This window comes from Talpa europaea (assembly GCF_964194135.1).
Source record: "Talpa europaea genome assembly, chromosome: 5".
Taxonomy (NCBI): Eukaryota; Metazoa; Chordata; class Mammalia; order Eulipotyphla; family Talpidae; genus Talpa; species Talpa europaea.
This window is the reverse complement of record NC_140071.1, coordinates 5,468,293-5,492,493: the sequence shown is the minus strand read 5'-3', so window position 1 is coordinate 5,492,493 and position 24,201 is coordinate 5,468,293. Positions and strand designations below refer to the sequence as shown.

Genomic DNA, 24,201 nt, shown 5'->3' with positions numbered 1-24,201 from the left:
GTTCAGAACGAGCCGACAGATGTGTGATTTCCTTTGGGGGTAGAAGGCCCTGAATTAGATAGAACTGATGTAGAGGTAATTTAATAAAGACACTAAACAGACATAGTTATCACCAACTCAATGTTGGTAGAGAAATAAATATGTCTATTTCTGAGTTCTGTTGTTTAGTCTTTCTGTTTTAACTACCAGTGTAGACTCAGAGGTACGAATCTTCAGAAATGAGAAGTGCATACGTGCCAAAATATTCTGGGCCCAGCACCCTCCCTGGTCTGGTGTAGCGGGCTGGAGAGCAAGCTGTCTGTGTCGTCTTGCCCTTAGAACAGGCTCCGCCACGTTCTATGAAACAGCTGAGCAAAAATGTAGTGTCTGTGGGTAAAACACATTTCCTGCCCCTCTAATGACCAAGGAGTCAGATAAAGTAGATTTAAACACTCAGCCCCCCAGCCTGCCTCTCCACAGTGCATTTTTGGACATCAGGGAAGCTGTGAGAACCCAGTCTTCGTCTTCCTTCGTGCATAGCTAGTAGCAACATAATTGAAGACCAGAAGGTGCCCCCCATTAAGAATACATTTTTGACATCAGTCAGCACTATTCCTATCTACATAAACTAAACTCAAACTTGTGGTTGGAGGAACAGTGGTCGCAGAGCAAGATCTGTCGGATTGCTCCCGGGATGGAACCCCACTGTGGAGATCTGCTAACCCCGGCCTCACCATCCCTGAGACTTTTAGTCGAGTTAACAGAAGTCAGAAAGATTGTCTTCTATTTCCTATAACTGATTTCAGCACTTTAGAACTATAGCCATAGTGTATAAAATTGATGAATATGGTAATAAAATTATTTGAATTTTTTCTTTTCACTTTATCATCACTTTATTTCCTAGTGTAACCGTATGGCGAATACATTTATTTTACGTGTTTATAGAAAGGAATCTTATTGCATCCATTAAATGTCACTTGTTCTAATTTCTATATTAGTTCACATTCCTGTCTATGAATAAATGAATTAAATAACCACTAAGGAAATTTTCAAATGTTTCAAGTAACAGATGGAGACAAAGATGCTAAGAGCATGCCTTGTTTGACTTGGTACATTTCAAAAGAATTAAAAAGGGATGTGAGGACTCAGCTTTTGTTTAAAAAAGGGGATTTTTCTTTTCTCCAGTGTTCTCAGCCTGGCTGCCTGTGCTACGGATAAGCTGGGGCCTGGCAGGGTCCTAACTGCTCTCCTCATGGTGACTCACTGGCTAGACACAGGGCAGAGGCCAGCAGTGTTTGGCCCCTCATGCCGTTTTGTTACCACAACCTTTGTTTTAAATGATTTTTAGTTTCAGAGCCAGGATTTTCATGTATTTCTGTCACCAACATGGATGGAGCTGGAAGGGATCATGCTCAGCGAAATAAGCCAGAAAAAAAAAAAGAAAAATACCGGATGGTCTCACTCATAGGAGGAATATAGAAGATCCAAATAAGGGAGCAGGGACAAAAAAAGTAATTATCATAAAGTGAAAATCAAAATCAACAGGCAACTATAAACCAGAGACATTCTGCAGCAGGGAGAAGGGAGTAGAATCAAAACAGGTGGGAAGAACACAAGGGACCATGGTGATGGTGCATGGGTGAAAGAGGGGGGTGGGAATTTCAGGGGGACTGTGACCAAGAGGAGAAAGCATGTGTTGTACAAAAATGAAGAATGATGTAAAAAATATATAAAATAAAATTTTAAAAGAATTAAAAAATAAAGAAATCTATCTGTAGAATGGAGGCTTCCAGCGTGGGATGGTGGGGCTTGGAGCAAAGGGGGTGGGGGCCTAATGGTCTAGGGTAGAGGACTGTGGGAGTTTTGGTGGTGGGTGTGGTGTGGTAACGTCCAGCTGAGTGGTGTGAACCTGTACCCCTAAATCATACAGTGTTGTGAACCAAAGCTGCCTCAATAAAAAACAAATACAATTAAAACAAATAATGCCCCTACGGTAGCAGCACAGGCTGCGTGCCCAGGTTTTCAGACAGTTGCTTTTCACAGAACTGGATGCTATTTCAGGTAACAAGTTGAAAATAATCACAGTCATACAACAACAGCGCCCCTTTGAAAAAGAAACAAGACAGAGAGAAGTAAAAGTATTAATCTGAGGCAATTATATCTCTCTTCAAATATATTTGGATATATTTTCAAATGTTTTCTTCTTCCAAACAGGCTTAAATGTAATCACACAGGTCACCTAAAATGATAGGACTTTAGGGAATAAAGAAATGGTACAGGGAACCCGGGTATATATTTTTAGCAAATTTCACATCATTTGCTCTGATTCTTCTTTCTCCTATGAATTCTCCCATTTTGATCTTCATATATTTGGTAAATAGTATAAAAGAGGTGCAGAAGCTTGAGAGCAGACAGATTAATATTTTAAGGAATGGCCTAAACAATAGTGGTTAATTAAGGTTGAACATATATTTATGCAAATTTACAGGAATTGGAGAAAGAAAGAACTCATCTCATGGAAGAAGTGACTGCAAACAAAAGAAGGATGAAGGAGCTGGAAGATAATTTGCTTTTCCGCTTGACGAGCACTCAGGGGTCTTTGGTGGAAGACGAGAGTCTGATCGTTGTTCTAAGTAACACAAAAAAGACGGCCGAGGAGGTGACACAAAAGCTGGAAATTTCGGCTGAGACAGAAATTCAAATTAACTCAGCCCGGGAGGAATACAGACCTGGTGAGTGTGGTAATGAAAGACAAATGTCACAGGAAATTGAAGCGAGGAAGAAATGACAATCAGAGAAATGGAAGGAAGCAAGGGCTTTCTGCAAATAAATGGCCAAAATTGGGTGGCCACGTATGTTTTGTGCCATGTCTTGGGGGAAATAGTATAATTGGGATGAAAGAGCTGTGTGGTGGTGTGAATTTTCTAGGTGCTTATGATTCAAGTTCAGTGGAAAATCCCCTAAACTCATTTTTTTTAAAAGATTTATTTATTTATTTATTTATTTATTTATTTATTTATTTATTTATTTATTTGTTTATTTATTTATACAAGCACTGGGTATAGTCAAAAGTGCGGGAGGGTGAGAGAATCCACCAGAGCCAGAGCGGGGAGCAGAACAGGCAGACTGACAAAGTACACTGCTGAGGGGAGCAGCGGGCACAGCAGGAGAGGTCTGGGCCCATGTGGGACACTCGCCTGTGGCCAGGGAGTGAACCGGCACTGCAGAGGCTGCAGGCAGCTTCACAGCACAGCGCTCAACCGCTGCGCCACCAGGGGAGGCCCTAAACTCATTTTTTAACTAGAAAGTAAAGAGAGGATTTTCAAAGCACACCTGACTGTGAATGCATGAATGATGCAGCCATTGAGGGCTGTTCTCTCAATGATGTTTAGCATTTGGTGGCAAAAAGCCAGTATCCACTCATTTGCAAGTTGGTGTTGCCCATTGGTTATAAAAGGCACCCCCCAAAAAAAGAATTCAGTTTCCTTTGGTGATTCGCCATTCCTCCTGGAAAAATAATGGAAACACTATCTCCCACCGGTGGAGAGAGTTAGCAGAGTCACCTTGGTAACGACTTGCATTGCCAACTTGAGGTCAACTCTTCTCTGGAGTGTGAGAACAAGTCTGTTACCATGTCTACACAACTTGCTGGGTGTAGCTGCCTTTGCTATCTTATTGACTGTCTTCTCTACCTTGGAAAAAACACAGTGAAGTATATTTCTAGGTGTCTGGAGAGTTGAAAGTGGAAAATGCCATTGAATAAACCCAAATAGACTACTCATCCCATGCACAGAAGTCAGGATTAAATGTCTACGGATGCGCGTACTCCAGTCTCCGTGGAGGCCGTCAGTGAGGAGACAAAGACAGCTTGTCTTCTGTAGACTTCAGGCTGTTGCGTGCGTGGTCGGTCCGCTGCCACCTTCGTGGCTCTTGTCACCCCTCTGTTTGCCTTTCAGTTGCTACCCGGGGCAGCATCCTCTATTTCCTCATCACCGACATGCGCCTGGTCAACGAGATGTATCAGACCTCGCTCCGTCAGTTTCTGGGCTTGTTTGACCTTTCGTTGGCCAGGTACGTCTAGACCGAGGACGCCAGGTTGAATTCCCTACCTGTGCGCTGCATGGTGACATCACCGTTAGAACTTCCTTGTCCTTTTTCACCAAAAGTCTTTTCTAAAATTGAAATCTGAGATTAGCCTAATTACCAGGGTATTCACCAATCATTCCGACGTGTCATTTTGTGCTCAGGGAAGGTCCCGCCCACTCTTTATCCATTGAGTGACTCCTTTGCCTTCATGTCTTTCTGCTAAACAGCAGAACCCCCAGACATCGTTGTAAATGATCATGTCCTGCAGATAAAACTGATTTGGACAACACTGTGGATTGTTATGTTATTTCAGGTTGAGCAAATGCTTGTTATTTCAGATTTAGGAGGCTTTCTCTTCATGTGTAAAAATAAGAATTGGTCCTCCAAAGTTACTTGCTCTCTGTTAAAGATGTTGTTTTCATGGACCACCGGAAAGGGCAGTGGGATGAGGCTGATTTAAATGTTTCACCAGGTCTGTCAAGAGCCCAATCACCAGCAAGAGGATCGCTCATATCATCGAGCACATGACCTACGAGGTTTACAAGTATGCGGCCCGGGGGCTGTATGAAGAGCACAAGTTTCTGTTCACCTTGTTGCTTACCCTAAAGATCGACATCCAGAGGAATCGAATTAAGCATGAAGAATTTCTCACCCTGATTAAAGGTCACTAGAAAAATAGAAATTTCTGCGCAGGGGTGGAGATATAGCAATGTTTTGTTCTGATACTAAGTTTCCTCGCATTTCATGGAAGATTACATTTATGTGAGCCATTTCATTTCATTTTTTGCATGAATATTTATTGAGAACCCACTGTGTGTAAGATCTAGAATTGGCACCTGAGACACATCAGTGAACAAAATAAGTTGCCCCGCCCTTGCAGAGCTTACATATTTTGGGGGTGATACAGAAAAAAATATTGAAACAGGTCAGTTATGTAGTATGTGAACAACTCATCAGCATTGTGGAGAAAACAGCAGGATAAGGGGAATGAGAATTATAGAGCATGTGGGAGGGAAGGCTTAAAAAATAAGGGAGCCTCCCAAAGCAACTGACAGGTGACAAAGCCACCAGTCAGTGAAGGAGCAGTGGGCACGGCCCATGGGGACAGGTGGAGAAGGGGTGTTGGGGAAGGGTGATGGCCTCGGGTTCCCCTGCAGGGGCCTGGTAAGATGAAGGAGTGGGACCAGGTGGCTGGAGCAGGATGGGTGAGTGGTGGAGCAGCTCACCCCATTGCTTTTTATCTGTTTCTATAGACACATCACTCAGGACAGGTCCCTGCACCCCTGAACAATACAGTTAACATTGGGAGCCTGGAACACATTCACTTTCACATTCTTTAATGTCTGGACAAAATATAGTTAAAGTGATTATGAAAGTGATGCAGGGACTAAATATTTTTATCTGCTCTACCTTTCGAAAGAAAGGTTTGTCTTTGTAGATGAGACACGTGTTATCTACGGCGGGAGGATAAGGAGGAGCAGATTTTCATGACTTTCCCTGGAGAAGATTTATGGAGGATCCTATGGGGTGTGGATGTGTGTAAAGTCTGGGTCCATAGTCCTGCGCCGACATATTCATAGGTGACGCATGTGCCTGTGCTGACCTGTGCACATGTAGCTCAAGGACCAAGAAAGACTCATTTGCTCAGACTTGAACTCAGATGCATGTGCTTTATGGAAGTCTTCTCTCTCCCTCTCATTCTTTGTCTCTGGCCCTTGAGACCACTGATCTCTTTGGGGTTCCTTTATTTTTCAAATTTCCTAAACCACGGCACCTGGAGGATGCTTTCAATGGAGAGATGAGATCTTAGGTAGACACGTAGGTGCAGAAGTTACCTTCTGCCGGGACCCCTGAATATAGAAGACTGATTTCCCACCTTAGTGTCTCTCCTACAGCTGGCAGATGTTTCCCACAGGAAAGAGAATCCTCACATCCTCAATTCAGGCAGGAAGTGCATTTCCTTAGGGAAATGACATTGAACATGGTCTCCATGTCTGGTCAAAATACTGAGGCGTGTGTTACAATTTAGCCTGATGGGATTTAGAGCTGGAAGAGTCTCCCTGAAAATCATTGACTTTCCACCTTCTTGGCAAGTGGCTTCCAGCAGGTTATTTAAATATTGCTCCTCCGCTGTAAAATAAGGGTTGTCAGAGCTACATAATGGAATTGTTGAGAATTCACAGCATTTATGGAAACCAGGGCACGTAGAATATGCTCACTGAGTGACAGGCATTGTTACATTTATTCAGCATTTTAGTTTATTTTGATTGGTTTGAGGCTCACATGGGTTGCGGTTCACTCAGTTTGCTGGACAATGGAGAGTTTCCATGAAAACTGCTATGACATTTTCCAACACAAATCTACGGTCCATAGGCCTTAACTGCTCCCTGACAATAAAGTCATCCATTTGCTTTTATAAGCTAATCTTTTCATCAAAATGACTTCAAGACCACACTCATCTTGTTGGAAATATATTAAGATGAGTTTGGCAAAAGAGAGCAATTTAGTGCAGTTCATGGTATCTGGATAAAGCAGAGATTGGCTCAAGAAATAGCTGGAGTATCATTTGATTATGATCTGCTCTGTTAACAAAAAGGACTTTGAATGTAGCCAGATGCATTAGTTATATCCTTTTAAGAATTATGCTTAAAGCAGATTTTCTCTGAAACACTTCAGTAGAGGTTATTTATTAAACGGTGGGTTTTAGCCTATAGAAGTCTCGCCGACTCTTTGACTTAAAACATCATGGCGCACACATTGGTCCTTCGAGGGGGATGGGCAACAATAACATTTTAAGGTGTCGTTTATTTTGTGGTGAGCTCTGAGGACACTGAGTTAGGTCAGATTAGGTAAATCAGCAGAAAAAGGGGAAGTGTACCCAAGTGAAATGTTGGTGATGGCTGCATTGCCTCAACGTAAGTGATAGCATGGACCCGTCAATGATGGCAGTGAGCCCTTGCCACTTGCCAGGGTTGGGTAGTTCTTGTTTTTAAAGATTTATTTTATTTATTTATGCATATAAGAACTGGGGTATAGGCCAGAGGTGCAGGGGGTGAGAGGATTCACCAGAGGTAGAAGGGAAGCAGAACAGGCAGGTCTACGGAAATCCACTGCTGAGGGGAGCAGCGGCTGAGAGAGGAGAGGTCTGCTGTGCCATGTGGGTCAGCTCCCTGGCCGGGGATCGAACTCAGGCCGCAGTGGCTGGTGATAGCTTGATAGTACTGAGACTTTAACCCCTGCGCCACCGGGGAAGCCCAAGTTTGGGTACTTCTTGATATCAACCATAGCTTCCCATTTAAAGAGCTTCTTCTGTTCTTGATGCTGTCTTGTGTGCTTTGCACATATATTCCTGTCACTCTGTCATCCCGTGACACCTAGGTCTTATTATTGCCACTTCCCGTATTTGGAAACAAGGTCCAGACCCATGAGCTGGCTCTTCCCGACCTGGACCAGGTGGCTCCCTGGCTCCAAGCCTCTATTACTGAATCCTGCATTTATTTCCTCAAATCCTTTATAACTTGATTGAATTTACAGCTTGCTCATCACTATGATTTATATTTCTGGGCTTAATAAATGTCAAGGTAGTAAAATAATTGACATGAAAATGGTTACAGCAAATGCTTTATGAATAGATTGCTTTACAGTAGAGCAAGAAGAATCTAATAACTTTGTGTTTACTGTCAAAGGTGGTGCCTCATTGGACCTTAAAGCCTGTCCCCCTAAACCATCTAAATGGATCCTGGATATGACCTGGCTGAATTTGGTGGAACTCAGTAAACTTAGACAGTTTTCAGATGTCCTTGATCAGGTAACTTGCGCTTGGAATAAATTTGAGATAATGTGAAGAGCAGCTTCCTGATTCGTCACTAGCTACAATATTTGTGGGAGACAGAGGCTTCTAAGTATGGTCACTCTTAAAATGATATTCCCTGTTCTTGACCTTCCTCACAGCTCATTCACACTCTTGATAACATAATCCATCCACCAGATGATCCATCCACAGCAGACTGGCCTCAAAGGAAGAAATTATTTGCTTAGGAAGTTTAACTAACACTGCCCTGAGAAATATGTCAGCATCCGCTGTTGGAGATGCACAGTGGAAAAACATAGAGATTCAATTGCATTAAATGATTAGATGTGCTTACGAGGTTTGGCCTTCTTTTTGAAAATACTTTCGAGCAGCTTCCTAACACTCAACACCCTTTCCTGCCTCTGACTTCTATTCTTCCTCTCCTGCTCCTCCTCATACCCTGCCTTGGCTGGCCTTCTGGGTACGTGTCTGTCTTGAGACGTTATTATTCCTCTTTAATCAGCCAGCTCCTGATATACTGTGTGTATGTCGATATCGTGGAAGTTGGGGAGAGAAAACTGAATTGAGACAAGCCAGGAAACAGACCGGAGAGAAGCAGCGTTGAGAGCAAGGTGGAATTATGGAATCACAAATGGAAGGCTTTTTACAGCCAGAAAATATTTTAAGGTTGACTTTCCCCGTTTCAGTTGCCCAGAAGCTTCTGTTCTATTTTACTTTTATGCTTTGACTAACAACTGGTAATAGTTGATACTTCTGTCATGTGCTTAGGGTACAAAATATTCTTTTGGACTAAATAACTTTCATTTGGAGGCCTTTATTTTTGCCATTTTTATTTTTTTACTTATTAAGCTAGCATCAGTTAACTACTCGTATGTGATTTAGGGCAATTGGTTCACCCCACTTCAGATGTGTGTTTCTACACCACACCCACCACGTAGGCACCCTTAGACCTCATCATGGGCCACTGGGTCCGTCCAATTGGGAGATTTTAATGTATGAGATGCTCCTCCAGGGATGACTGCCAGTGCCTTTTCCTGGACTGTTATTAGAGTAGTCACTGTTTTCTGGAGCTGGCATCTTATGTCTGAAATCCCTTCACATTATGTAATCTTTCATGATTGTAAGAGGTTGTTATTTTTCATTCTTGCATGATACTTTCTAAATATGACCCTGGAATGGTTTTTCCTTTGATTAGGTCTCCAAAAAAAGAACATTTGGGGCTTTCCTCAAGTGAATATACCAGAGTCCACAGATTATATTTATCTGTACACATAATTTGTTTGTTCCATGTCTTTGAGTTCTTTCCCTTATAATGCTTGTCTCTCTGATTTTTTAAGCCTTAAAGGATAATAGAATGCATTATTTTCCTCTTTATCAGTTGCTTAAAGGAAGCCTGTCTGATTATTCATTTGATGATGATACTAAGTGGTATATTTCAAATTACTCTGCACTAATAGAATATTGACCAAAATGCTTTTAATTCAATAATAAACATGTGTTAAATGTGTTCGTTGTATCAGAAGTGGCCCTGGATGTGAGGGAATGCTAATGAATAAGACTTGCTCCTGATCATGCCAGAAGTTCATGGGGCAAATAAGATTTCTGTAAATAATTAAAATGAGTTTCCATTGATTTCTTTGTTCTTTTCAAATGTGTTACCACAAAGGCATAGGAGAAATTAAAGGGCCTGGGACTCATCTTATTCTGAAACGTACCTGTAGGCTGGCATTAATGCAGACTGACTTTAGAGCAAATCACATTTGATTTTAGATTTTCAAACTTTTTAGTGCTAGAATAAAAAAGTAGCAAAGGGATGACATTTGTACATATCTGGCATGGTCAGAAGGTTGGATGACAAATATCTGTGAGCTCTTATTAAAAGAATTTTTCCATGGTGTGACATTTCTTACTGCCTGTGTTTCAGATATCAAGAAATGAGAAAATGTGGAAAATTTGGTTTGATAAGGAAAATCCCGAGGAGGAACCTCTCCCAAATGCCTACGATAAGTCTCTCGACTGCTTTAGACGCCTTCTCCTCATCAGGTCCTGGTGTCCTGACAGAACCATCGCCCAGGTGAGAAGTGCAAGAGAACACAGCTAGATTATTTTTCAGGAGAATTTCCTTTTAAATTTAAAGAAATATTTAAGAGGTTAATTCCAATGAGTATTTTCTTGAATGTTCCTATGTAAGTCTGTTTAGCAATAAAATGTTAAAAATGAAAAGGTGATGAATGGATATACTCAAGAGTACATGTGGACTAGGCAGTTTAATGATTTTTTAATTTTGTTGGGTCAATGGTACAATGTGAGTGAGAAAAACCTTGTTCTGGTTGGCTTCTAGCTGTAACATGAAGTTAGTAGATTGTTCATCTGTGTCATTTTGCTATCGACTCAGAAGTGATGTGACTACTCCAATTTCCTTTCATAAAACTGTGTGTCTTTAAGAAGGGAGACTGTTGGTTCCAGGGAGGAGAACAGTGTAAAGGAAGTCATGGACAAGTGTTGTCAAGCTGTGCGTCCCCCACACCATGATCATTGCCCCAAAAAGTGCCACAACCTTGGATGCAAAAAAGTAGGTTGGCTTAAAATTTTCTCAAGTGTGAGCCCAGCCTCCAGAAGACCCATCTTTCCAAAGACCTTTAATCTGTTGACCCACCATCATGGAAATTTACCCACTTAAAAGACTTGTCCTATCCTGCTGTCATGATTAAAAGTTGAACTCTCACTTTCCACACAGGTGGATTCCTCAAGGGCTTCTCCATATAAACCCTGCAGTAGCAGGAGGCTGGGTTTATAATAGAATGTGGGATGGTTTCCCTTGCCCGCTCCAGGCAGAGCATTAAAAACAAATGGAGTGAACCATTTCGAGTCCACTTAGGTCCTGTGGAATCGTGAAAACAACTAGATTCAGTGATTTATTGAGAAAAGAAAAATGAGTTCTGCAACTCCAGGCACTCAGATCGCCCCTCCTTCAGTTTTTCTTTGCAACTTTATTTCTTTTATCCTGCCCAAATGAATTATCAAACAGTCTCTTGATTGAAGGTCCGTGTGAGTTTCGAGTTGTCTCTCTCCTCCCTCCTTCCTGCCTTCCTGCCTTCCCTCTTCTCTCCCACCCACCTCCTCTCTCATTCTGTTTTGTCTCTTTCCTTTTTATCTTATTTTTTTTAAATTTATTTATTTATTCACACAAGCACTGGGTACAGTCAGAAGCGCGGGAGGGTGAGAAAATTCACCAGAGCCGGAGCGGGGAGCAGAGCAGGCAGGAGGACCGAAGTGCACTGCTGAGGGGAGCAGCGGGTGGCAGGAGAGGTCTGCGCGCCAAGCGGGACCCTCCTCCGGTGGCCGGGGAGCAGCCGGGGATCGAACCGGCGCTGCAGAGGCCGCGGGCAGCCTCGCAACCCAGCGCTCAACCGCTGCGCCACCGGGGAGGCCCTTTTTTATCTTATTTTGTTCATATAACACTTTATTTGGTTCAGGGCTGACATTTATGTCTCCCATGTGTTTCTGTAACTTTGTCATTTTCATCTTGGCTTCTGACATCGCTAGATTTCTGACATCCGTGACTTTCTCCATGACATCTAAAACTCCATCAGGTTGATACCAAGGGATTTAATTGCTTTGGAAGCAATTATGTGATGGCCTGTTTGTGTGGCCTGTGGCGTGGTCTGGTCTCAGGCTGGTTCTCGTGGGCCCCATTGTGACTTTTTTCCCCTTCTCCTCCAAGTTAGGTGAGGTTGGTGTCTTTTGCTTTGACATTCATTGCTCCGTTGCTTTAGGGTTTCTTTCATATGCAACTTGGTGTTGATAAATTCTTTCAGCTTTTGCTTTTCAGTGAAGTTCCTTACTCTTCCTTCTATCTTGATTGGGTAGAGGATTCTGTGAAGTTGGAAGTCATTTTCTTTAAATACTTTTATCTTTTCAGGTCCCTTCATGCTGGTAATGTTTGTGTTGAACACCATGCTGATATGCCGCCTGGTGTTTCCTTACAGGTTACCTTTATTTCCTCTTGACATTTTTAATATTTTGTTCTTATCATTGGTTCACAATAGCTTTATTATTATGCGTCTGTCCAGGATTATTTTGTTTGGAATTCTTTGGGCCTATTGGATCACAACTTTGGTTCATTTCTCACATTGAGATGGTTTTCAGTCATTATTTCTTTAAATAGATTTTCTATGCTTTTCTCTTTTTCTTCTCCTTCTGGGATCCCATGATGTGGATATTATTTCGCTTTAAGTTGTTCGAGAGAGCTCTTACACTGTTTTCATTAATTTTTCTCTACCTTGTTCTATGCTTGTGTTCTCCAGTATTGTATTTTCACATTCATAATTCTCTCTGTTGCCTCAGTTTGTCTGCTATTAAGGCCCTGAATTATATTTTTAAAATCAGCTATAGAGTTTCTTAACTCCATAACTTCTGAATGTAGCTGCCTCGTATCTTTATTTTGTTGTTGTTTTAGATCCCCTATTGTTACCATTAACATTACCAGGACTGTTGTCCTGAATTCCCCTCCTGTCATGCTCTGCTGCCCCACTGAGTTGGGGTTCCTTTTGGGGATTTTTCTGGGTTTTGTACTGTGTTCATCTTGCTCCTCATTTTTGATTTTGTATTGGTTTTAATTAGGATAGATTCTTCACTGTTGGCTTCACTGGAGGACTTGTCACAGGGAATATTAGGTATAAAAATGGACAGAGGCAATAGGCATCAAAGGGTCACCTCAGGTACACTGAGGAGTTAGATCTTGTAGAGTGTTGTAAAGTGGTGGGAGGTGCTGTGGATAGTGAACATCTCAGCTGGCTTCAGTAGTAGCCTTTTCTATTGGGACATCAGGTGCTATAACAGTTTTGTCTTATGAGCCTCAGATTCAAGCCAGTAATCCTTGCTCTGTGCCCCCACTTCGGCATATCTCTCACAATGCACCCTTCATCCTGGGTGCCTGCTTGTGCACCCCAGTGTAGTGCTGGGTCTTAGGAAATGCAGTGTTGGTGTGTGCCCAAGGTAGTAGCTGTAGGGGGCTCTGCACCAAAGCCACTGCTTCCTCTTGCTGGTTGTACTGCCCGTATCACTCTAATCAGTTCACTTACTTCTCTGTTTCCTGCCCCTTTCAGTGGTGCTGATGATCTTATTGTGTATGCTGCTAAGTTTTCTCTGAGGTGCACTTTGGCTTTGCATGAGCTTTGTTAAGCATGTCTAGTGGAGGCGAGTCCAGTGGAGTCACTCTGCCACCATCTTATGGGAACAATACACTTTTGATGTGGAGCCAATTAGAGCCAATGGTTGTGACCCTCTTTGAGGGCATTTCTTTTCCAGGAACAGCAGTTATATGCCCAGAAAGAACCTTCAGTCATCCTCTCCATTATAAGCAAAATAGCCTTTCTGATAGTCTGTTTCCAGGGCTGGTACATAAAATTTGGTCCATTGCCTCTTTAGGTCCAGTTGGTGAGCTAAGAATCATTTTCATATTTTTAAATGCCTGAAAAAAAATCACAAAAATCATGATATTTTGTGATATGTGAAAATTAGATGGCATTCAGATTTCAGTGTCTATTTTATGGGAGCATGGACATACTCTTTTGCCTATGGATTGTCTATTCTGCTTCTGTGTTACAAAGGCAAAAGTAGAGTTGTGGCAATAGTGATTGCATGTCCAGAAAAACCTCCAACATTTGTCACGTGGACCCTGATGTATGTCACAAAGCCAGTTAGCTCACGGCTTAGATGGAAATACCCGTGCCATGTCAGTGCTGAGCTCTGTGGCTGCATCAACCATTGTGAGCTCCTCACTGTCTTAGAGTGGCAGGTACCAAGAGAAGCTACACTGCCAGGCACATCCTGCAGTGATGGCAGGGGCCTGGGACTGAGAGCCAACAGCACCTGCGAAATGCCTTGGAAGTCCTTGATCACACAGCACACTGCCTCTGTGTGTGAGCAACATGTACGTAGAGTAAACTTTTGGAGAAGTCAAAGAGCATGTCAGACAAGCTTTTAAAATACCTGCTAGAGGCCATAGAAAGATGTGTACACATTTATACTCTGGCTTGGGAATTTGACACAGGGTCTGGCCAACCTAAAGAAAATACTGAGATATGAAAATAATGGCTTCCTGTGCTCCAAATTCAACTGGACTGAACTTAGCCTCTTCAGAACTTCTCCCAAGGACTGAATCTAATAAAGGAGAAGAAGGATTCCTGGACACCCATCTCTGTGTGTGAGTGGACCAGGCACTGGTGGTTATTTCAGTGCCACCAGCCAGACCTGCCAATGAGGGCTTCCACTACCACTTCTTGGAACTTTGGGAAGCCAGGTGGAGAGCCTTTCCCCCCAAATCTTCTACAAGTAATTGCAATGGCAGGTAAACCTGTGTATGCTACCAAAGGGCATGCTTGTTCTTAATCTGCCATGATCTGGTGACCTTGACATTATAGGGAGGGACAATGACTTGAGAAGAAGGATCTCATAACAAATGTTCCAGACCTTTCCGAATCATCTGCTATGAATTTAGGCAGTGGGGATGCTCATCTGTTTTTGTTTCTTTGTGCATGTTCTTCTGGGGCAGGTTGCTTTAAAGAAACTTTACTCTGTAATGGGAATGATAAAGTTTGGGGAATATCCCCAAACCAGAGGGGGAAGTGGAAACCCTCTGGCATTCCACAGTCTAGAAACACTCAGCATCCATTTCCCCTCTTACAAGATTCGAGAGAAGATAGTTAAGTTGGAATATTCCCTTTTTGTAGCCACTCCCCTCCCGCACTCACCTGCAAGATGGCAACACGAGTGGGAGACATGACCCCAATTCATTGGCTCAGAGACCTAGCTACAGCAGTCACTTTGGGGATATGCAGAGCAAAGCTAGATATTCAAAATGGAGGAAGAGTCTGTATTACTGACTGAAATCCGTCTTTGGGTGTTTTAAGTCAAAGGCAATGGTTTAGCCATCTCTGTCCTCCTTTCTCCAGGTCTTCATGCAGCCCCTCTGATTTAAAAAGCAAGTGTCACCAAAGCTGTTTTGTTTTTCTCTGGGCACAGGAGTGGGAAGTTCGCTGACCTGGCCCCTAAGTAGAGTCCCATCAAGGCCGCCTCACTGAGGTCCACCTTCCCAGTCCTCGGCACGGTTACAGGTCATCATGTCTTGCCACACCATAGATATGTTCTGCTTGTATGTAAGAATGATCCTTCTGGAGAGTTCCACCAGGTAGCAGAGTTTGGATTTTATTCCCATGAAGGCAGGTGAAGATGTCAGAATAGGAGAAAAATTCTCTGTGAGGGAATCTAATTATTTATAAGGGGGAGCATATAGATGAAGGGTTATATATATCGTAATATTTATTGAGAAATATTGATAAATAGTAATTCCTTTATATTATTTATAAAAGGACTATGTTGTCGCTAGAATATTTTATGTGTTTGATAATACAGTTGACAATGTCTGTGGTATAGTGAGCATGGATTTCAGTCAAAACAAAATTAACAATAAAAGGGATGAGTTAATGGTAGAAAGAGTGGTGATAGGATTAGGTGAAAGTGTATGAATTAAATCTTTAAAAAATCTCATTCATTCATTCATTCAATAAGTATCATATAAATTTCATTCAGTTAATAGTCATTTGGTGATTATCTATTTGATAATTAAATCCCAGGCATTGTGCTGTTTACTTGATTATTTGAATGCATTTCCCTTAAGGCCTCCTAAGTAAATTTTCCTGACGTGTAAAATTCTCTGTACAGTCAATGAATCAGCCACCTCAGGTTCTGGTATTTTAACTATGATTGTGTATTTGGCAGGCCAGCCAGTAGGACAGGGATTCAAACAGACAGACCTACATACAGGGAAGCAAACAAAGAGGAAAATCCCATTCTGTTTCCCTGGCAGGGACACTGGATGTCACTGCAACCACCTGTGGACGTGAATTTTGGACACCACACTGCGTGTTCTACATGAAGGCACCGGAATTAGTTTTGGTGACTATGTACTGTTTTTGGCAGGCCCGCAAGTACATCATGGACTCCATGGGGGAAACCTATGCAGAGGGCGTTATCCTGGACCTGGAGAAGACCTGGGAGGAATCTGACCCTCGGACTCCGCTCATCTGTCTCCTGTCAATGGGCTCAGACCCCACGGACGCCATCATCGCCTTGGGGAAGAGACTGAAAATAGAAACCCGCTACGTGTCCATGGGCCAGGGCCAGGAGGTCCACGCGCGCAAGCTCCTGCAGCAGACCATGGCAAACGTGAGGCCAGACGTCTACTCTGTGTTCCTTTGTCCGTAGTCCAGGTTACAGAAGGGCCATGTAGAAAATCACTTGAGTCATGAAGAGCTTAGTTGTACGCACTGCATGCTATTTACCAGAAAGGGTGAAGTATGGTATCTAGAAAATTTTCATGGAAAAAACACATAAAATTTTTCTGCTAAGTGCGGACTTAGGGGAGATTGACCCCACAGAACATCCTATTTGGCAACCAGTTTGCGTGATATAGACACAACTGTACTTAGGCTAAAACATTGACAGTCACAGGATGCTGTTTTATCTGAATTTGAAACAAATAATAGTGTAACTAATCATTGTCATTATGATTTCAGACAGGTAAGTTCAAATTTAAATGGAGCCTTTTAACCTTCAGATTATCCATGCTTTTTCAGATTAGTAGTTGAAATAAAATAAATCTTACTTATCATTGGCATGCTTATAACTTGTCAGGGATAATAGTTTCTTAAACGTTTCATAAAGATGGTCTGTTGGAAGCTGTGAGGCAATGTAGGAGAAAGCAGTAACTCCCCAGGAATAACAACACGGGTGATCTCTTGGCAGAAAAAAAATAAAATATTTGATACAGATCGTGGCGCTAACACAAAACAGCGCTGGCTAAGGGATTCCATGGTGAGGACTGAAGCATTAGAATCTTAGATCAGGACTCACCTTCATGTTGGAGAAGAGAACAAAGCCTTCCTGTTTATGATCATGTTTTATGTGTAAGTTCTGCTTTGTTTTGAAGTGTGGGCATGTCAACGAATTCTTCAAAGAGCAAAACCTACATGGGTTATTTAGCCAGCATTGCTGTCTCCTTCTGAAGAAAATACAAAGGGACGTGTGAAATTCCAAAATGATCAGTTTTATGTCATTCCAATGAGATGTTAAATCTGGTGCTTGGTTTGTTTCTTGGAAAGAAATATAAATAACTCAGGCTGCACTAGACAAAGCTAAATGATTCAAAGTTACAGAGTCAAGAAAAGAACACAAAATTATGATCTGGATATTGGGATGATTTTAGCAAAAAATATTCTGTAGAGTAGATATTCTGTAGATTGATATATCGCTTGACTGGAAGTTTTGCCTGTGTTGCTTTATCCAAGGATTCTTTTTATACTTATGGAATAATTTATGCAAATGATATTTCTTATTTTTAAGGCTTTCATTCTTAAGAGTGGTTAGTGCCCACAGAGAAGGTTGGACCTTATCCAAGGGAGCATTTGTGCTGGTGACAGGTTTAGGAACTCCACCGGAGAAGGGCAGTAGTAGTTCTCAACAGTCAGGGGGACACTTTCTTTCCCCTGTCTTCGAGGTTCTACGCCCCTTTTGCCGAAGTTCTCCAGGCCACATCTTTCTGTTGGATCTTCTGTGGAAACCAGTTCCCATCCTTCCAGTTTCCAGCTTTCCTTAATGGGAGCAGGTGCATTGGGAGTGCTCAGATTTTCAATCATTTTGCTTAGCCCGTCTTCTTTCCCCCTTCAGAGGACGACCTCTTGTCCACTCTTCTTGAGTGTTTTGGGGGTCACATGATAAAATCAGGTACATCTCAGCTTTCCTCTACTGTCAGTTTAGGATTCTGTCCTTGAGTCTGTTTGAAATATTATTGCTATCACCTTCATCCTCACTGTCTATCCTCAGTTCATGCTAAAAAAAATATCTTTTCATGGTCACGTTCATAGAATGTGGGGAAGGGGCTGCATTAAGTGAATGTCTTCAACGAGGCATCTTTCCTCCAAAGTTCTGTTATCTCTTGCATTTCATTTCAGCTAATTTCAAATTCTACCTTAGAGGGTGACTCAGTTGGCAGGCTGCCAAGCGGTGGGACAAATGTGTGGAAGAAGAAAAAGCTATAGCTCACCTCCCTTAAATATGGTATCCTTAAACTTGACTAGAATAGTCCAAAGTGGTTCTTGTGCATCTCTGTTAAATTTTAACTGCTCAATGTCTAAGAGCCTGATTTGCATGTCCTGCTGACACAGGGAGGATGGGCGCTTCTCCAGAACTGCCACCTGGGGCTGGACTTCATGGACGAGCTGATGGACATCATCACGGACACTGAGGTCGTGCATGGCGCCTTCCGCCTGTGGATGACCACTGAGGGGCACAGGCAGTTTCCCATCACGCTTCTGCAGATGGCCATCAAGTTTGCCAATGAACCTCCCCAGGGCCTTCGGGCAGGACTGAAAAGAACATATGGTGGTGAGTCCAGGAACACTTCCAAGTGAAGGGGAGGTTTTGTACTTGAATTGTTTTCTTAAAGAAATTATAAAAACAATGAGCTGGAAGGTAGTTGTAGCAGATAGAGCTTTTGTTTCGCATGATGGGGTGAGGATAGTCCCCTTTGTCCTGTGGAATATGGGTGGGGGGCAGTGTTAGGGCAGCAGAGCTCAGAGTTCTCACCTCCTAAGTCTCCTCTGTTCCCAATATTCTTCTGCTTTGGCCTCTACTATTCTCTGGCTAGCCACCTGCCTTTTACGATAACACCTCAAATTGGTAATTTTGTCATGTACAGTCCTCGTGGACCACACCTAAAGTGTGAAAGTAGCCTTTTCCAAGAGGACAGTCTGAATAAAAATGATGGCCTGACTTTATTTAATGAAACCATCTGAAAAAAATCTAGGAGATTTTTTTGTGGAGTTGTGAATAAGGCTCAAATTCCTTTCTGTCTATACAGTAATGTGGGGCTAAAATAGATGTGGAAGGATGAGGGAAGCAAAAATACTTATCAAATAAAAGCATAATTTATTTATTTATATAATATAAAATATATGCACATATAATCATCATCATTATTTGGGGAATATACTCAAAGTGCAATGGACTTCTATATGTCCTCCAGTAATTAATATTCAATTGTTTTTAGTGTGTTTAGAAGCCCATTGCAACCTAAGTACAAGCCCCAATTACTAACGCTGTTACTATTTTACTAATAGTTGTAGTCATAGTGGTAGTATTTATCTTCCTGCCATTATTCTTGTTTTTATCTCCACGTTGTCTTGTTAATTTGGCAGGAAATTGACTCATGGTAGGAAGTGCATCCCTCTCCCCCTCTCTCCAGATATTTCAGAGGGAAATACACATGAATACCCAAAGTTAAATTGTAATTGCCAAATGAATGTAATAAAAATAATTCAAGATAAGGGAAGTGTAATGTAAGACATTTACAAAAATAATAACTTACAAAAGTGGCTGAAATTAAAGATCGTTGAGACGTGAGACATTTTTCACCCAACTGATTCGACAGGTGTGAGTCAGGACCTGCTGGATGTGAGCATGGTGCCCCAGTGGAAGCCCATGCTGTACGCGGTGGCTTTCCTGCATTCCACAGTCCAGGAGAGGCGGAAGTTTGGGCCCCTGGGATGGAACATTCCCTATGAATTTAATCAAGCGGACTTTAATGCCACTGTGCAGTTCATCCAAAACCACTTGGATGACATGGATCTCAAAAAGGTATTGTGAGCTTGGACCCTGGAGCTAATATGGCCACCCTGGTTGGGGTAAATCCTGTAAGATGAATTTCGGTGCTCACAAAGACATTAAATCATAGTGACTTGGTCAACTTGCCTTTGACTTCCGGTTAAAAAAAATGATTATGATTTTATTTCTGAAAGGCAAGTTGATATGACATATAAGGCAACCAAAAAGGGCCTCTGAGATGGAAGGAGAATGAGTTCCCACTCATACTAACAAAGAAAAATGGATATCTAGATTACTCGAGAAGTGTGCTTTGTAAAGAACTGTCCCAATACACTCAATGAATAAACATTCTTTTTCTGTTGAAGTTAAAAGCACTTGACTGTATCAAGAGTCTAGTTCAAATCAGGGACATGAGTGACCCCTCATGGTTGCCTATTTAATTTTCCTTCTGCACTTGTCACTGATGAAGAATAAATGCATCATTGAATGAATGACATGGCTGTCAACAAACACATGGATCTTTTCTGGTAGGAAAAAGAAGGATGAGACCGTGGTCAGTTTTACACAATTATTCTATAAATTTTACCAGGGAGTCTCTTGGACCACCGTCCGCTACATGATAGGGGAGATTCAATATGGAGGAAGAGTCACCGATGACTATGATAAGAGATTGTTGAACACATTTGCTAAGGTTTGGTTCAGTGAAAATATGTTTGGACCAGACTTCAGCTTTTACCAAGGATATAATATTCCAAAATGCAGCACAGTGGACAACTATCTTCAATATATCCAGGTTTGTCAACTTCAGAATTGAACACATAAAGCAAATATCTGGCCATTTGATCTTTGCGATATTTATTTACACTGCATGTATTTTTTTAAAATAAATTTTGATGATGCCATCATTTGAATGGTGAAACTTCCACCATACATGATTTCTTTACGTTCACTTACCTAATAATTGAAATGTTTCTAATTGTTCTGCATGTATTGTTTAGTCTGAATCTCCATCCTCCTTTTCTTCTAATGCCTCTATAAAGACTATTCTCTGGGGGAGACGATAGAACAGATATAGAACTGGGAACTTACATAAATCCCCTGGAGCTCCCTGCCCCTGAGATTTGAACTTCCTGTGTCATTAGGACAAAGGCAGCCTTCAGACACTGTCTCTTCTATTTTTCAGTCTACTTGCTTTATCCTGTGACATCTATTCCTTAACTCTGGCCAATGGACAGTGTGTGAGCATCTTCAGGAACCCTGTTATATCAGAGCTTCCTTTCTCCACCTCAGTACCATTGACATTCAGAGATGGACAGTTTGTGGTGTGTGTGTGTGTGTGTGTCTGTCTGTCTGTCTGTCTCTCTGTCTGTGTGGGGGTATTCCTCCCAGAGCGGAATTCTTCAGAGCGGTGCCCCCAACCTCCACATACTGGATGACAGGAGCAGCCTTTACTCAGTTGTGACTCCAGATAAATAGCCACTCTTGTGAAGAGTGGGGCAGGGGAAAACCACCTCGACAGAGAATCATTGTTATAAGAAGGGGCAAGATAGATTTTTGACAGGAAATTTGAGGAAAAGTCTAATTTGTGCTTCAAAGTAACTACATTTTCTGTCTCTAAACCTTGAATTCATTAGGTCATTATTTAGTAATCCTTTTTGCTTCTATCTAAGATTTATACCAGAGCAAACAAACTAAAGCACAGCAGTCTCCAAGGGCTAAATATATCAGTATATTTAGAGGTGCTGTGTCATATAAATGTAATGAGTTTATCATACATAACCACCTCTGCACTTGTATTAATCCAAATCAACAAATATATTTGTCTTGACTGTACTATATGTGTCTTTAAATCATTAGCCCTGTATGAGAAATGCCCATGAAGGTATAAATTTACTTTTGCCTATACATCTACTTGCTTATACATGCTCATCTCACAGCGAATTTGAAGTCGCTCATAAGAAGACATTTTGTATGTAAAAAGGAATAAAATAAAGGAATCAAAGGGAGTGAGAATATGAATAAGACAATAATAAAGATAAAGATATAATTCACACAGAAGTGTTTGTCAAATTGTAGGTAAATTTTCTTTTTTTTCAAGTCTCTGAGGGAATTTTTGCCTTCCTAGTCTGCTTTAGTCTCTTTTTCTCTATTTTTTTGCTATATGTTCTTCATCTCTGACTCTTCCTCTCTCAATATTTCTCTTTTCCTACTCTTTTTCCCCCTGGGAGAGTAGAGTTCCCCCCCTGCAGCCTAATATGGGTTATAACTGCTAAGACTGTCAATTTTTGGCTTCCTAAAAGCATAGTAGCCACTAAGTTATACTGTATTTATTTAAATGACTTTAAAATTAGCTTATACCTTCAGAAAACAAAATACTGACCCATCGCTCCCCTGTCAACCCATATTACATGTGACAGTGTCTCTTTGGTTAAGTTTGCTCAGGTGTAGACCCTGCAGAACCTAGAGCCTATACTTTGTTTCTCAGCATTACATTGTTTCTCGATGTTATTTTTTCCCCAAGGTAATATTAGATTCTTTTCTGGAGCAAGGTTGAGATTGTAGCCTGGCAAATAAGACATGCATGGTAAATGCTAGTAGCAATTTTTTATTTCCTAAGACGGTATCATTTAATTGGTACTTATGTCCACAGTCTGTGCTAACCTGGGGTACTTGTTGTTCAGGGCTTGCCCACCTATGACAGCCCTGAAGTGTTCGGGCTGCACCCCAATGCCGACATCACCTACCAGAGCAAGCTGGCCAAGGACGTGCTGGACACCATCCTGGGCATCCAACCCAAGGACAGCTCTGGGGGAGGGGATGAAACCCGAGAGACCGTGGTGGCCCGGCTGGCAGATGACATGCTGGAAAAGCTTCCCCCAGACTATAGCCCATTTGAGGTGAGTGGATGACAGCCTGACCAAATGTTAAAGTGTATGATATTTTGGTTGGAGGATGAGAAAGAAATAAGGGTAAATTTTTTTTTCTGGAAAAAACAAGCAAAAAACACAACTCTAAAATATTCACTACCAGGAAAACCAGGAAGAGAGGTTTTTGTATCAACTAATACAGTCCTTTAAGGATATAAATAAAAAAAAACTGCCAAGCATGTTAATTTCCATAATTACATATGTGTTCTGCGGGATGAATTTTGCTTTTCTAGAACTTTCCCTTCAGATACTTCATACTCATTGTTCAAAGGAAAGTAATGTATTCAAAGAGTAAAGCACTGGGATGTATTCTGCGGGATGAATTTTGCTTTTCTAGAACTTTCCCTTCAGATACTTCATACTCATTGTTCAAAGGAAAGTAATGTATTCAAAGAGTAAAGCACTGGATTATTACACAAGGTGTTGCATAGTTTAATGCACACCTTAATATTTAGAGTTCCTTCAGTTAAAGGTATGTACATTTGCAACTTCATCTCATGAGTTTTGAGAATTGATTTGTTATATTAACGTATTAGTAAGTAGAGAAACAAAATTCATGATATGAAAGTTAATTTTAAGATATTTTATTAAATATTGTGAAAGGATATACTTTGAGGACATTATAAAATTTTCACTAAAAGCAAAACTATGTGACTTCACATTGGCATGGTCTTTGGAGATGACAGAGACTAATCATGTGACACATTTGTCACAGGACCTCCGCTCTGCTTGGATTTCAAAAGGACACCTGCCTTGGCTTGTCCCTTGAGTATCCTATTACTTGTCACTAAGAAGGCCATTTTGGCTGGTAGTACTACAGATGAAGCTCAAGCACCTGTCTCCAAAGGAGTCATTTCCTGATCATTGTTTGGAGAAAATCAGCTCTGCCATCAGCTTTCATAAGCACCTTTCTTAAGCACCTATCAGAAAAAGGTGTCTCGCATAGACAGAGGTCATTCATGTCTAACAGTAGTGAATTGTTTACGAAGCAATAAAAATACCTATGCTATAATAATAGCTGTGTAAATAAACATGGTGGGCAATGACTTTTAGAATAGTGTTTTCTCCTTGTGCTGAATTTCTCAGTGTTTCCTTAGGCAGTTCAGCCTAATACAATAGCTGATGCATAGAAGACTCTCAGAAAAAACGCGTGAGATAGAAATGAATGGGTGGGTGGGCAGGTGGATGGATGGGTGCTTTGATGGAAAAGACAGAAAGCTTTTAAAATCCCATCTCGTTTCTTGAGGCCACCAGCAGGATGGTTTATGAATAGATATGTGTGTTTGTGTGTGCTTTAATGTGTTTAGGTTGGCAGAAAGAGAATAGTTCCCAATAAATGAGGTTGCAATTTGGAAGATTGCATGACTGTATGGTGGTGATTGTGTATTTTATATTCTTCTGTGAATTAAAGGTATCTGTTTCCTCCTTGTTTACTGGCAGTGAGAAAACAAAAAGCGTATTATTCATTAAATTGTGCAAGTTCATGCCTTTCCAAAAGTTTAGGGAACCCATTCCATAAACATGGGTAGCTGACAATTTTTTTTTTATTTTAAAATTTTATTAGCCTTTTCTGCAAATTAGTTTTTTTATCCCTTCTCAGACAAAGCAAGTACATTAAGCACTTGAACTCCACATATTCCATCCCCACCGTTATGCACGGTTAATACCATCAATTCTATTCCTCATGGATTTTAAACTCAACAGGCTGCCATTGTTATTATATGCAAATATCAA

General features: G+C 41.4%; 1 protein-coding gene across 1 annotated transcript in view; it reads left to right on the top strand.

The window, feature by feature from the left end:
- The window catches only part of DNAH5 (dynein axonemal heavy chain 5), a gene marked incomplete at both ends in the record, with an annotated part of 180,216 nt that overhangs the window by 148,155 nt on the left and 7,860 nt on the right, over nucleotides 1–24,201 (top strand). The window contains 10 exons of the mRNA XM_084233059.1: nucleotides 2,468–2,711; nucleotides 3,936–4,050; nucleotides 4,538–4,728; nucleotides 7,752–7,873; nucleotides 9,801–9,950; nucleotides 15,860–16,105; nucleotides 18,103–18,322; nucleotides 19,368–19,573; nucleotides 20,130–20,333; nucleotides 22,222–22,437. Coding sequence (XP_084089185.1) covers nucleotides 2,468–2,711; nucleotides 3,936–4,050; nucleotides 4,538–4,728; nucleotides 7,752–7,873; nucleotides 9,801–9,950; nucleotides 15,860–16,105; nucleotides 18,103–18,322; nucleotides 19,368–19,573; nucleotides 20,130–20,333; nucleotides 22,222–22,437 — 1,914 coding nt within the window. The remainder of the gene's footprint in view (nucleotides 1–2,467; nucleotides 2,712–3,935; nucleotides 4,051–4,537; nucleotides 4,729–7,751; nucleotides 7,874–9,800; nucleotides 9,951–15,859; nucleotides 16,106–18,102; nucleotides 18,323–19,367; nucleotides 19,574–20,129; nucleotides 20,334–22,221; nucleotides 22,438–24,201) is intronic.